Source organism: Leptinotarsa decemlineata, unplaced genomic scaffold, assembly GCF_025532065.1.
Source record: "Leptinotarsa decemlineata unplaced genomic scaffold, Ldec_3_MD MMD2_tig00004677_RagTag_RagTag, whole genome shotgun sequence".
Taxonomy (NCBI): domain Eukaryota; kingdom Metazoa; phylum Arthropoda; class Insecta; order Coleoptera; family Chrysomelidae; genus Leptinotarsa; species Leptinotarsa decemlineata.
In genome coordinates, this window is record NW_027412610.1 from 210,707 (window position 1) to 226,075 (window position 15,369).

General features: G+C 34.3%; 1 protein-coding gene across 12 annotated transcripts in view; it reads left to right on the forward strand.

Annotated features, from left to right (window-relative positions):
* The window catches only part of gro (TLE family member transcriptional corepressor groucho), a 217,689-nt gene that overhangs the window by 139,886 nt on the left and 62,434 nt on the right, over window positions 1-15,369 (forward strand). For 5 of the 12 annotated variants that reach the window (XM_074179212.1, XM_074179214.1, XM_074179222.1 and 2 more), the window contains 3 exons: window positions 3,819-3,956; window positions 8,247-8,279; window positions 11,271-11,537. In XM_074179212.1, the coding sequence (XP_074035313.1) occupies window positions 3,819-3,956; window positions 8,247-8,279; window positions 11,271-11,537 (438 nt within the window). The remainder of the gene's footprint in view (window positions 1-3,818; window positions 3,957-8,246; window positions 8,280-11,270; window positions 11,538-15,369) is intronic. The other 7 variants (XM_074179219.1, XM_074179224.1, XM_074179223.1 and 4 more) reach the window with 5 other exon arrangements.

A 15,369-nucleotide genomic window follows, 5' to 3' on the forward strand; every position in this document is an offset into this window, starting at 1 on the left:
GTTTTAAATTTGGTCCACTTATGTGAACAGCGACATAGCACAGCAAATATACTGCTGAATGGATTGGTGAATATATTATGTTTTTGAAATTGTCTCTTTAGATCGGACACCAAAGCAACAATAATGCTTGATGACTGAAATTTCCAACTTCTTTAATTTTTTAGAGTTCGTCTCTCCAGCAAAGTGCCTCGATCAAAATTAAAAAAAAAAAATATTGCACAAAACTGTAATTGAACTTTGATTTTTATGGGAAAGAAATGTTTTGGCTATCTACTTCTTCATCTTATGGTTGAAAAATATTGGTAACACCTGTTTCATGAACAGCGTAATCCAATGTTTATCAAACTCCAGATGATTATTGGAATATTTGAAAAAGGATGAATTCATGGAAGATATCAATACTAGTATTTCTAGTATGGAGGGGGCTTTAATCAAAGCGTTTGCAGAAGTCATCAAGGAGTTGTGGTCAGAAGATTCATTTGATAGAGTAGTGAATACAACCTCCTTAAAAAATCAGATTCAAAGTAATTCCCATCAAGACGCCCAGGAGTTTCTTTTTTTTATCTTTTAGAAGATTTACATGAAGACGTTATTATAATTAATGAGAAACCTAAACCGATCTAAACGGAGATTGACGAAAAATTGAGCGACTGTAGATAAGCACAAGAGTCATGGCTCATATATTTGAGGATACATAACTCTAAGATTGTAGATAATTTCGTTGGTCAATTGAAATCCACGATGAAATGTACATACTGTGGACACTCATCAGTAACCTTTGATTCTTTCTGGGATTTGTCTCTCTCCATACCATAAAGAACCGACCAATTGAGTTTGTGGTCATGCTTGGATTTGTTTACAACAGAAGAAATTTTGGATGGAAATGAAAAACCGACGTGTTCGAAATGCAAGGTGAGGAGAAAATGCACAAAGTCCCTATCAATCCACACGTTTCCCCATATTTTAGTAATAAATTTAAAAAGATTCTCTCCAACGGAAAGATTTAGAGGCAAATTGAATGATGCCATCGAATTTCCTATAGAAGGATTGGATATTGACAATTTTGCAGCAGAAAATGTGGTTACTTGTTGTTATCATCTATATGCACTTTTAAATCACAGTGGGACTACTTATTTACAGAGGGCATTATACGGCATACTGCAGATACCCGTATACTAGCGCTTGGCACAAATACAACAATTCACACGTGTCACCAATTTCACCAAAATCGCTTGTGAGTGGAGAAGCATATATTCTCTTTTATGAAAAGGATGAAACAAAATCGCACCATTGAGATAACCGAGGGAAAGTTTCTTTGTGCAATTATTAATTATTTGTTGTTAAGTTCAAACAAAATAAATATCTTTGTTACTCTATACATAGATGTGTAGATCATGCAAATGTATGTATTATATGTGACACTAGATGGTGAAAATAATTTAATTCACAACACATAGCCGACTGCTACGGAAGGCAAGAGAGATCCACAAACACACGGATAATTTCAACAGAAAAGAAGAAGCGGTACACCTCAATCGAATATGGAATCCCATTCTAAGAAGTTCAAGAATGGCAAACGGTCGGTAGCCGGGCGGTTCAACGTGGGTGCTTTGTTCACTCAGTCAATCGGCCGATGTGTGAGTCGATGGTTCAAGCCCCAGGCTGAACGCTCGATTTTCTCTTGCTATTGTCCAACCCATGTTAGGAATCACACGTTAAAAGGTAAGACCTCGTCCTTATCTCGCACAAGTTTCGACTTCTGAGGGTTGTCGTTCGTAGGAGTGCCATAGCTGGTTAACGAAAAAAACATATTTTAAACATATTTTTTAAGTAGGTAGAAGACAGTCAATGAATCTTACCGACAAATTACTTAATCCAGGTACAGGTATGAGCACTCCAAACTACCTGACACAGCATAAATACGCGTTATGAAACCGTAATATTCAGTCATCGGATATTAAACCAGGATGTAGAAACCTCTGAAGAAGTTAGCCACTCGCGCCATCGAAACGTCAGTAAGAAATTCCAAAAATCCACGGCCTTCGAACCCGAAAAATAGTAACACTGAAAACTTCGGCCGCGAAAGCCTCAGCCATTTTGACGTCAACATTATTTTGTGAATATTTTCACCTCATTATGTGTAATTCTTATTTACTATTTTGTGGGGACCCGAAATTTTTTTAGATTTTATGGAACGCCATATTTAAAGAAACAATACAAGATTGATTGATTTCCCACTTTTTATCATCGAACTTCTTTTGTCTCTGACTGAAAAATATTGAAATCTTCAAAATACATTTTCCCGAATAACTCATATCTGAGTGGAATGAATCGTCCCGAAAATTGTTCTGGTTCCGAAGATTTTGAAAACCTCGATACTTTGATAAATATAACAGGTCATTTTCATATACCATTTCATATCTTACATATTATAAAAGTATATGGGAATTTGTCTATTTCTAGAGAACATTTCACAAATAAAGTGGTATAATAATTGACACGGGACTTTAGTCAAATTTAATTTAGTTAATACAAATTACCATAAGAAGTTCGAACCTCTGAATAAATGCCATATTCAAAACTGAATGCCATGTGACTATTGGTGAGAAATTATTTTTTTATATACCAGAGAGTATTATACTTTTGCGAACAGTCTGGATTTTGTCTCGTTTTTTATTATATTACATACATACAGTTATTTATCTTGACATGTTAGTATATAAGTGTAATAAATCTAGAAACTGAATTTTGAACCAGTTAACCTCAACTAATTGAGCTGAAATTGTACTCGAACGTTGGATTATTATGACAATGCCGCCATTTCATATCCAATATGGTAGCCTCATTGAGGAGCTCAAAACTTACAGGAAAAACACGTTTGAATTGAAGGGGTTATATTTTTAGGAGTGATTAATTTTTTTTTTTTTTTTGGGAAAGAAAGTTTTTGGCTTTCTACTACTCCATCTGATACAAAAAAAAGGGATGAGAGAATCTTCCAAAGAAAGGAAGGAAGTAATCAATTTGAAACTCTATACATGAATGTGTAGATCATGCAAAGAAGTAACTTTCAGACACAAACTGAAAGAAAGTCCTCCTGAAACAGCTACTTTCATATAAACATTGAATTACACGAAAGAAAATGATTCTTTCGAAACAAATACTTCTATATGAACACTGAATTATACAGAAGATACTTTTCTCTACTCAGTTTGTATTTCAAACATTTGTTGTGGAATAAGAATCAGATATCATTCACATGAGTTCTACTTTGAATGAATGGTAATAAATTGTACTCACATAGAAACATCGGTGTATACCAGTGAGGGTGACAGTGTTCTATGTGAGTACAATTTATTACCATTCATTCAAAGTAGAACTCATGTGAATGATATCTGATTCTTATTTCACAACAAATGTTTGAAATACAAACTGAGTAGAGAAAAGTATCTTCTGTATAATTCAGTGTTCATATAGAAGTATTTGTTTTGAAAGAATTATTTTCTTTCGTGTAATTCAATGTTTATATGAAAGTAGCTGTTTCAGGAGGACTTTCTTTCAGTTTGTGTCTGAAAGTTACTTCTTTGCATGATCTACACATTCATGTATAGAGTTTCAAATTGATTACTTCCTTCCTTTCTTTGGAAGATTCTCTCATCCCTTTTTTTTGTATCAGATGGAGTAGTAGAAAGCCAAAAACGTTCTTTCCCAAAAAAAAAAACACGTTGTTATGATGATCCATTAGCAGAAGTATATATATTAAGTCATTCAACCTAGAAAATGTAAAATAATAATTATAATAACCATTTTCATTGTTACAGACTGAAATAGCAAAACGCTTAAACGCAATTATCGCCCAAGTGCTCCCATTCCTGGCTCAAGAACACCAACAACAAGTAGCTACTGCTGTGGAAAGAGCCAAACAAGTTACCATGACAGAATTGAACGCTATCATTGGAGTGAGTTGATGTGCGGGTTTTTTTGGTTGGCAGAGATACATATGTATTAGTAGTATTAGATTTCAATAATTCCTTACCCAATGAAAATTAGGAAAAATGGTAAATGAAGTGTAAGCCAAAATCCTCCCGCAAAATTCCATATACCAAAAAGAGAGATAGATACGCATGAGTAAATCAATGGAAACATGTTTATTTACACGTCACATCTTCTGAAAACTAGTACTGCTACGGATATTTTCACACGATACGAAATTAATCGGCATATTGTATGATATCTATGTATATGGTCCTCAATTTTGTCGCGGAAAATTACACCCCCTGAAAATCCTTACGTCGTTTCAATTCAAAAAATCATTCTTTTATAAATTAGGGCTGCTGGAAATATTTTCACACGAAACGAAAGTATTCGGCAAAAAAATTATATCTTCTGAAAAAAATAACACTGCTGGGAATAATTTCACATAAAACTTATAGGGTCCTCGATTTTGTCAAGAGATTCAACTAGCTTTCCAGGAGTCATATTATTTCGATTGCAAAAATCATATTTTACAGAAAAATGACGCTGCTGATGATATTTTCAGCGATGCGATAGAGTACGCCAAATAATGTTTCATGTACAAATATAGGCAGCGTCGCTGTTTCTTCAGAACTTACGATTTTTCATATCGAAAAGATGAAAAGGATTATAGAGGCGAAGTTTTCCGCGACAAAATCGGGGACCATATAAGTGCGATAGAACCAAATATAATTTACTCATGTAAAGAACGGGCCTCCTATCTTTAAATTTAGGTAAAAAAATGGTTTTTTACTGGTTCGGACTTCCGAAACAACAAATAGAATTGAAATGAATAGCTAAAATATCGAATATATTAAGCAATAAAACATGAAATGAAATTTTAATAAAACTAATATAATCAAGCTGAAAGATGGAAATGATTATTTTATTCAGTGTTAGTATTTTCATTCAGGTTTGAAGGCCGTCGTAATTTGGAACTGCATCTTAACGTTTCGCCAGCACGAGTGGCTGGCTTCTTCAGAGGTTTATTTATCTTGATGATTCACCGATGACTGATGACTCATCGGTTCCAAACAGCAGTTCCAAACTACGACGGCCTTCAAACCCGAATAAAAATAGTAAGACTGAAAATCTCGGCCTCGAAAGCCTCAACCAATTAATATATTCGTTTTATTGTAATTTCATTTTACGTTTTATTACATGATATAATTGATATTTTATCTATTCATTTCAATTTTGATTGTTCTTCCAGATATTTCAAATTATATTAGACAAAGAAAGTCCGAACTAGGAAAATTCACCATAAAAAATGTCAACCAATGTATGAGATATCATCGATTTTTTTTTATTCGTTTGAAAAACCTACTGATGTTCACGTACCCATTCATCCAGAAATGGCCCTCATCGCTGAAAATGATTTTCAACGAAAATTAGGATCAGTTGCCAACTGCTGCACCGATCACACGTTGTTGTCTATGGTCGTTTACCTTCAGTTTTTGGGTCAATTGAATTTTGTAAAGATGCAGGCCCGAGTTACTATACAAAATTCGCCAAGTTGTGATTTGCGAAAGGCCGAGTTCTTGTGAGCGACAATTGTCTGCCTCGGATTCTCCTGCACACGCTCACAGACAGTGGCGATGTTTTTTGGCAGATTTATCCACCACATTGCAAATAGTTCTCTCGGTAGGACGATAATGGCTACCGTAAAATGGACGAAGCGCGCGATACGTTGCCTGAACAGAACACCCATTTTGATAAAACAATTTCATTATTTGCACTTGGTGATTTTGCAAAACAGACTTCAACAAGATGACCGTTATCAATTGTCAAAGTTTGGAAGTCTATGTTGGTAGCCCTTTATATTTCCAGCAAAGTTATGATTTTTTTTCAGTCGAAATGATGAAAAGGGGGTGCAGAGGATAAATTTTTTCGCGACAAAATCGAGTACCATATATCTATTATAGAATACTTTCAATTTATGTGGAAATATCTACAGCAGCGCTTTTTTAAATCGAAATGATGAAAGGGGTTGCAGGGAGGCAACCCCTTTCATCATTTCATCATAAAACTATTGTTTTATGTGAAAATATCCCCAGCAGCACTATGATTTTTTCAACCGAAATGATATGAAAGTTATGGAACACGTTGAATCGCTGAATACTATTATTTCCTGAAAAAATATATCTATAGTGCTATTTTTTCAGAAGATATAATTTTTTCAATGGAAATAATATGAAGGGTAGTGGGGATAGAGTTTTCTGTGACAAATACGAGACATACTAAATGCATATTTTTCGAATCATGATTGTTCGAAATCATATTGACTTCACGTATTGAAAATTTACTGATTTCGTAGAACGAATTTCCCTAAGTATAAATTTTCATGGCTAGCCATGAAATGAGTTTCCAAAAAGACAAATTTTCACAGATAGCCATGAATTTTAACGACCAATAGTGGCTTGGTGCACTCCATTTCTTGAGCGGTAAATTCTCCAATTCGTGGCTGAAACCCATGGTTACCTTTACACTGGTATTTTATAATACGTTTTCCGATATCCGATAATTTAAAATTTCTATTATGCGAAATCTTAGACAGAAACATTCCTAATTTGAGGTTATAATTATCTACTTACTGTAAAATATGAAATGTTTACAGTTTATTATTTGGGATAACAACTCTTTTTGTAGTATAAAGGAATTCAAACCGTAGAAATATTTCTGTCAATACTTCAAAACTATCAAACAGTAGTCTTGCATCACCAATTTGTTTGAGACTTTCAGGAATGGTCAACGATTGTAAGTTCGAAATAACAAAAACAAAACGCCCTCGATTATTAAACGCAAACGTTAACTGTTCAGTCTTCGTTTTTAACTTGTAAAAGAAAGCGATGCTATTTGAAGTAATTGTTTTACCGCACACTTCATTAATTACACATGTGTAATCTTTTGATACCAATTGTACTTCAAAACAACCCGGTTAAGTTGAATATATATCACTATTGTCAATGAAAGGTTTTATTATAATTCTATCAATTACGACATAGTACAAATTATTTTAGATCAAGATAATATATTAATTATTTAGAATAATGGGAAAATTATATAATCAGCAACTTTATTATAATAGAGGAGTACAAAATATAGATTGTTTAATGATTGATTCTTCAAAGCGTAAGGAATCTGGATAAACATATTAATTGAAATTCGTAGCGATTTTTACATCAAGAACAGAACAACCATTTTTTAGTCCAATAATATGTCCGGTAACTCAATAGGATGTTAAAGCCGATTTAAAAGTAAAAAATCTTTTCATATCCTGCACTTATTGAAAATTAATATATCATCACCACATTAGTGTACTTTCGATATGAAATAGTTCAAATGTTCTTTAAAGTGTATTTATAGACTTACTCAGGGTATGACAGTCTAACTTCAAATCGTTCATAGAAATATTTAAACGTACTTTATTGCTTAGTAACGTGTTCATACTCTGGCAACTTGCCGATAATGAGCTTATGAACGCAATCCAGGAGTAGAAAGGCACAAAAGACGGTTAGCAGTTTCAAAAAAACAATGGAACTTTACTGTTTAGGACTTACTTAAACCAAAAAAAATATTTATTTTATTGAACACACTGGGAAATGCAAATATTTGAATAAATAAATGATACAATTTGATCGTCCACTCGATCATACATGAAAGTTACTTCCTTTATGTTGTCAGATAGTATGTTTTTGTTAACTCCTACAAATTTAAATTATTTTTCCTGTTGTCCGATTTATTTTTACCAAGACCAGATTCTTAGTTATTATTTCTCATTTTCATTAAATAAATAGTTAGTAAGAGAAAGAAGGCAGTTTCTTCTCAATGCTAGCAACTTTGCTTGAACTTGTTTCATCTTGAAAAATGTGTATACTGTCAAGTACCAATAACAGAATTGCTTTTTTCCAAAATATAACCCAACAACTCCTGTTTTTTTCAAATTGTATTATTGTCTTTTATAGATTTTATATCCAGTAAAATATCAGTCCTGTTTTATATTTTATTTCAACTGGTAGTGATTTTATTTGTGCTACTTATATTTTTATATTGCATGATTACACTCGTTTTAGTATTTCGAAATATCTTTCGTGCGCTGTTAATTGCTTAATTTAATTGTAAATGATTTGATATAAATCTGTAAGTAGTAACTTGAAACAATTATTGCGTGTTGAGTTAACGTACAATGGTGTCGGTTGATTTATTTTGAATCTTAATTGTGTTGTTGTTTCCAGCAACAGCAACAACAAGGTCTCCAACAGTTGCTTGTAAGTAGTTCCTACTAGTTCTTTTGATTATTATAATGTTTTCCTAAGATGGAACACGAAAGGAATTAGTAAACAGTACCTAATCGTGGTAGCAACATAACTGACTCTCAAATATATGACAAACAGTACCTAATCGTGGCAGCAACATAACTGACTCTCAAATATATCACAAAATGTCACATGATAATTTTTTATGAGTATTTTTCTCATTGAAATTGAAGAGAAATATTTTTAAAGTTCATTGAATACATTATTCAAATATAACTTTAGTTAAGACTGAATTTAAATCGTCTTTTATAATTATACAGTTTCGATTTTCAGTCATTTCAACTATAATTAGGTTATCTTATGAAAAATTGCCTTTCGAGTGCCATCTTGTACAAGGCGCGTAGAAAAGTATATAAGGATACGAATGGTTGCGTGTTGTCATTAAAATGTTCCTTCTTTGTAGCCTTTTATATTTGTGGTAGTTTTGTACTTTGTGGTAGATTGCATGTGGTTGTTCATTAGTGTAGTCGTTTATATTAATATATTACGGGAATCTTGCAGAACGGAATGTTCAACTAGCAACTGACAAAAGTAATATTCCAATTTTCTAGAGAAAATTAAAAACTGATTGTTCATATAGAGAACAGCGTTTCATACTTGTACGATTATTTGAAATATATTTGAAATATCGGGCATTGTCCAAATAAGCATTATAAATTTGATCGCACACCTATAATAGATAGACAAAAAAGTGCATAACCTCGAAGTTAATTAGGTCAATTAATTTTCTTTTCGAAGCACTCAATTAACTATACATTTTTCAAATGAATTGGTAAAATCATTTTTGTCGCTATTCAAACAAAAAACAACTTTTTGGATTTGATAATAAAACCTAAGGATTCTCGTCCAGTGGGAGCGAAAAGCTGCGAACTGCGAAGCAACGAATTCGTGCGAACGCCGTTCGTTCGAAATTATGCGATGCTCATCGTCCATTACTCAATTGTTCAGTATTCGTCCGGATTTGTAGTTGGTGAGATGGTTCTTCAGAACTGATTCTAATGTAGAATTTTTTGCTTTTACCGCTTTTGATTCATCGTCGTATCAGGCACAGGAGATATCAATTCAATCAAGGCTGAATTTTAGAATTTGCTTGTATATACTTCGTTCTATCTCGCGTCGCGTCAGATACAAACTGTTGGTGATAGTTCCCTTTATTTCTTCATTTTACGAATTTTACTAAGACTCCTTAGGCAATTGCATGCTAGAGTCTCAAATTTTCTACTAATAGGTACTATATAAAGTATATGAAAGTATATGAAAATAGTGAGTCGATCAATAATCATCCAAATTTGGCACCTCATGCGCGAGATAGCGATATAGTGTTACCTGCCTGTAGAAAAACTATCATATAATATTTGTATACGGATTCGAAATGGCGACTGTTTAAAAAAAAATCTGTTTTGAAATCTGTTTTTCCATTAACCAACTGTCGCACCCCTACGAACGACAACCCTCAGAAGTCGAAATTTGCGAGCTAAGGATTAACGAGGTCTCACCTTTTAACGTGTGATTCCTAACACGTAATGTAATTTCTTCAATAAAAACTTGTCGACAACTTCTTATTTCTAAATTTTGCCATACCTTTGAGACAGTATGGTCTTGATTCAACCAAGTCTTATCTAAATGATGAACTTTTTTACTGAATACGATAATACTCTTGGTTTTTTTTCAAGTAGTTTCTCCGCTACAAAACCATTTCTTCTCATTTTATAAGAGCGCTTTTCCTACCTCTTTTCATAAATGTAATGTTCATTTGCTTCAATGCACGTCGTTGTATCTTGTGCATCGATTCATCGGAAATTATTTCGTCGGCGACTGTTTTAAAGATTGGGATTTCATTTCAGAAAGAGAGCAAATGGAATTTCCAACGAGAAGCATATTTGGTGCAATCATCAAGCTGAATTTGTTTTCTTCCTCTAGTTTCAATGTCTTCAGATACATTATCACATTCACTTTCATTTTCCTTGAAGGTTTTGAGAATTCCGTGATCACTTCTCGCCGACACTTTAGTTAAATCACTACACAAATTAACTACGAAATTATATTACATATTTTCATTCCGTTCACGGAGCCCACAATACACATTGTATATAATTTTTTTTTTCTGATTGATTCGGTCGTTACTTGATGAAGATCCATAGTAATTTCAAGAACTACACCTCACGATTTGATCTCCACAAACTTTATTTGAAAAATATATCACAACATGTTTCGCTAGCACAGTAGCTTTCTCAAGTGATTTGAATTCTCAAGTGTTTGTGGAGATCAAATCGTGACGGGTAGTTTTTGAAAATAAGAGTTTTTTTCTCTTACAGATAAATTCAGACGCCTGCCTTTGCTTTGACCTAAATCTACATAACTTGATGATAATAACATATCAAAGAAAAAAAATTATATTGACTCTACGTATTATTCAACGAATGTTACATGAGTGTTAACCTAACCACGCTCAGCTGATTGGCCATCATATCTCTCCATCTTAAATCTGCCGTTCTTTTTTCCGCCCCACAAACATCTCTGTGAACGCAACGTTACCATTTATAAATTTTAGTCGCAAAATATAATTCAAATTTCTTATATTCATTTCATAAACATTGATGTTGTTGAATACAAGACAACAATGTTTTCGTTAAAAAGCAATAATACCTATTTCTGAGAATTTAGTGCCTACTCTTATGGCATTTTAGAGTACCAATGGAAATAGATATTCCTTCAAATGTTTAAATAATGTAAAAATCACAGAAATTTAAAATAAAAGTTACTTTTCTTAGCAAAATATATTCATTACTATATACTTGATTGTCGTCTAGTTGCTTAGTATAGGTATATAACATTCCAATCTCCAATATTCTCGAAATAATTGAAGTCCGAATTTAATTAATTCTCATCATAGATAAAGTTATTGACTCTCGCCGATAGATTATTAGTTCATTATTAATTCAGCAGCAAATTCACGCCCAACAACTTCCTCATGGTGCTCATGGACCGGGTATGCCAATGGGCCCTCATCCTGGTTTACCAGGCATGGGCCCCGCTACAGGACTGCTGGGCTTTGGCGCCGGTTTGGCTGGAGGTGTACCGGGGGCTCCAGGAAGCGCCCATCCTTCAGTAGCTGCTGGCGCACATCCTCTCCTTAAACCCGCCGACCTACATGCCAGGGATCCCCAGGATCTGAAGCGACCTGGTAGCACGAATGCCGAAGAAAGACTGGTGAGTTCATGAAAAAACGTATTTCTGTTATTGTGTTTTATTTTTCTGTAATCTGTTATATTTGTAATTCACCATAAGTTTTTCATTAGCGGTTCACATTCATAAAGAATTCGATTCTGACCAATTAGTGACAAAGAGGCAAATAAAGAATGATGCCTTCGTATCAAATTTCAAGACCGAATAACTGAAATAAAAAATTAAAAGGGATGATTGATTTTCAAGAAAGAAAGACATCCAAGAAGAATAATTTCTATATAGATGCTGCTTTTGATTTCGCTATACCCACAACTTCAGAGATGTTTCATTCAAGAAAATTCTTCGAAGATGATGTTTTACACACGCACAGCCTGTCAAATCTAGAAAGAGATTTGTGATTTCTCTTTCTTCCTCTCGCTGTCACCGTATTCTAACGAATGCGCATCTAGTGGGTGGAACAATATCAAAGTTTAGAGAACTATATTCTCCATGTGAAGAAGATTCGATAAAACTCCTATTCCAATTTTGTTGGGAAGGCAAAAAAATCTCATTCGAGATTTTTACTGACATAAACATAAAAAGTGGAACTAAGAAGATGGTTATCCAAATAGTTGAAAAGTTTTTGTTTAATATGTGAAAGTCTCATTTTCTCAAGTTTAATTACATCAAAGTTGGTATAGATTTAGACAGAGGAAAGAATTCATGCTATCTGGCATTAACTTATTTAAATTTCAAATCACAAGAAGTCAAGTATATTTTTGTTTATTAAAAATAATCAAAACAAACTCACTTTAAAATTACAATGTCGTGGTTAGTTGGTGATATTATATTACTTTTGACATTTTTCAGTGTTGAAATATTAATTTTTTAAGTTTGTCATCTTCTCCACTATTTGCCTAACCAACAAAGGTATGTAACCCGTGGCTTCACGGATGTCCTGTTGGACAAATCTTAAATAGTGATTCGTTACCTTACACTTCACCAACGGTATCTATCTTGACATCGTTGGTAGATACATTAACTTTTCAAGAAAGTGAATTTGATTTACCTGAATGCAATTTTTGCGTATACAGGTAATGAGGACATTTTTGCGCCTTATTACCACAGATTAATTATAACAGGCTACATCAACGACGTGTGGATAAACAATAGCAATAATTTTACGGAGTGGCACTTTTCCGTTCAGAGGTAACCAAAACTAGGGAACATTTTTTTTCAGGCTTGTTATTCATGTAAACCAGGTCATACCGGAATTGTTCATACTCATAGTAATGTTCATCTCATTGTAATGAGATTTAAAAAATTATAGGGTTTGACTACTTCATATCTATCGTTAGTGTATCTAGAGTTGTTAAAGCAAAGCAATCACGATTTATTATTCAATGCTGAAAAAATAAAGTCAAGCTATTTTGAAAAGCCTATACTCATAGAAGATGAATTTCACTAGTTCGGACTTTCATTATCTACTATATAAAATGATTTGAAATCCCTGAAACAACTAAAAAAGAAGAATTAAAAATGATATAGCTGAAAATAATAATTATATTAACCAAAATAAACCTGAAATGAAATAATAGTGAAATAAAATACAAGTAAAAATAGAACAATTGAATAAATAAAAATAAAGAAATGAAAAAAGAAAGAAAATAAAAAGTGAAGAGATTCCAAGTCACGTTAGTTCACGACGTTTCGATTGTTAGTATCTACAATCGTCTTCGGGTGATGACTTGGACTGATTCCCCCGAGAGATGACTATTTATAGGTCGTTCGAGTACTTACACTTATCCCCGCTTTCCATTTTCCGCTTCACTGCTTCCGTGGGAGATGACCGTTTTGGCGGGAGTTGGCCATTTTTCGCTTGATGATGGGTTTCCATATGTTGCGTATTTCTACGCTGGCTTGGCTTAATACGTTGTTGGACAACATGTATGCGGCTTCCTTGAATTTTCTCCTAAACCAATGTTCCTCTCTGTGCAAGATCTCAGCTTGGGACCACTCGATGTTGTGTTGATGGGTCCAAACATGGTCTGCTATTCCAGCAAATCAGGAATAGCAATACTTATCTTGTTATAGAGTGAATAGCTTATCTGATTTTTCTATTGTCGTTGGTTTCTCGCAGTAAACCCATTCCTTAATGTATTTTCAGAAATGTATCAATTGTAATTTCTTTCCACTTAAGTGAAGATTCTAAACAGTTCACATCATCGCTAATTTTCTGTGTTCCTTCCACACTTTGTTTACATTTGTTCTTTACACTTCTTCTTCCTGAAACTTCTTTTTAGAAAAGCAGTTTACGAATGTAATGAATATTACTACCTACTTAATATTTAATAATTTCATACATTATAGGTTAGGTTAGGTCCAAAGTGAGTGGGTCTATTCGACCCTCCACTGCAACCCGCAAGGGTTCATTGTGGCTCACACCTATTCACACTCGGCCAAATAAACCCAGCTTCATAACGAAGCCGATTAGTTTGTATGGTGAGTGGTCTTTCAGGTCAGATGGTGAGAGTACGGCTCTGCCGAACTCTAAAGACTTGATTCTGTCCCCACCTTGGTAGGCACAAATTATATGCTCTGTTAATGATATAGTCGGATAGTCAAGTTGGAAGATTCCTACCTTGATACCCACGACAACCTTCCCATATGAGGGTTTTTGCACGTCAGCTACACCTGACGATGTTTTAAATTCAGCCGTGCAGGGCTTTTTCGCCTCTAGTTTTGGTGAATCATCACTTGAGCGCAAACGTTTGCTAACCTGCTCATGGGGGTTTGTTCCCCCACCTGAGACAGATTCTGCGTACGCCGCTCAAGAATTTGGTGCAAGGCGGTTTTATAAGGTACCCCGCTCTTGAGGAGACGACCCAGTCGTTTCCTGGCTGCACCAGGTTCAGTTGTTGGATCAGGAGTTGGGAAGTAGAGAAGCTCCTCTCTAGACTCGCTCCTGAACTAAATTTACAGGGAGGTCAGTTGGAGCCGTAAACTCGACATCCATCTCCTCTGTAGACTAGCTTCTGAACTCAATTTACAGAGAGGTCCGTTGGAGTCGTAAACTCAACATCCATCTCCTCTGTAGACTCGCTCCTGAATTAAATTCACAGAGAGGTCAGTTGGAGTCGTAAACTCGTCATCCATCTCCTCTGTAGACTCGCTCTTGATCTAATTTCACAGGGAGGTTAGTTGTAGTCGGAAGCTCGACATCCATCTCCCAAATAGACTGAGCGTCAGAAAGAATTTTTAAGTTTACTCTGTCCATAAAAGTCTCACGAGTAGCTAGGGAAAGAAGGTCAATCACGGCAGAGCCCCGCATTACCGTGACAAGGCGATGCTATGACGAGAGGGCGCCCGGTATCTCGAAGGTTGGACATGTGATAAAATAAAACTACACTGAGATTCATTTCCTATTTTGAAGCATTTGATAAAAATTATGAAAATAATTGCTTTGATTCAACGACTTTTATGCTCCTCTCAAGAATTATATACCTTTCCGATAGATATGAAGTAGTCAGACCTCATATTTTTTGTAAACCTATAGTGTGGCCTTATTTACTGTTTAAAAAAAAGAGAAAATAGGATACTTATTAAGCATTGATTCCCAATGTATGGAAAAAGCGCTACACGGTAAAATTATGAATAGAAAAAAAAAGAATATTTGTCTGTATTTATTATTTCATTCAATCGGGTAAGAGATATCTAATTTCGAATGGACCCATTTTCTGACATAAATCCCGCCACAATTTACGAACCACCCGGTATATACCCCAAACAACTCTTTTCAAGGAAATACATAAAATTGAAATATATATGGTGTTCTACTGAAAGAAACACACCTTTGATGAATTACACGTTCATTAAA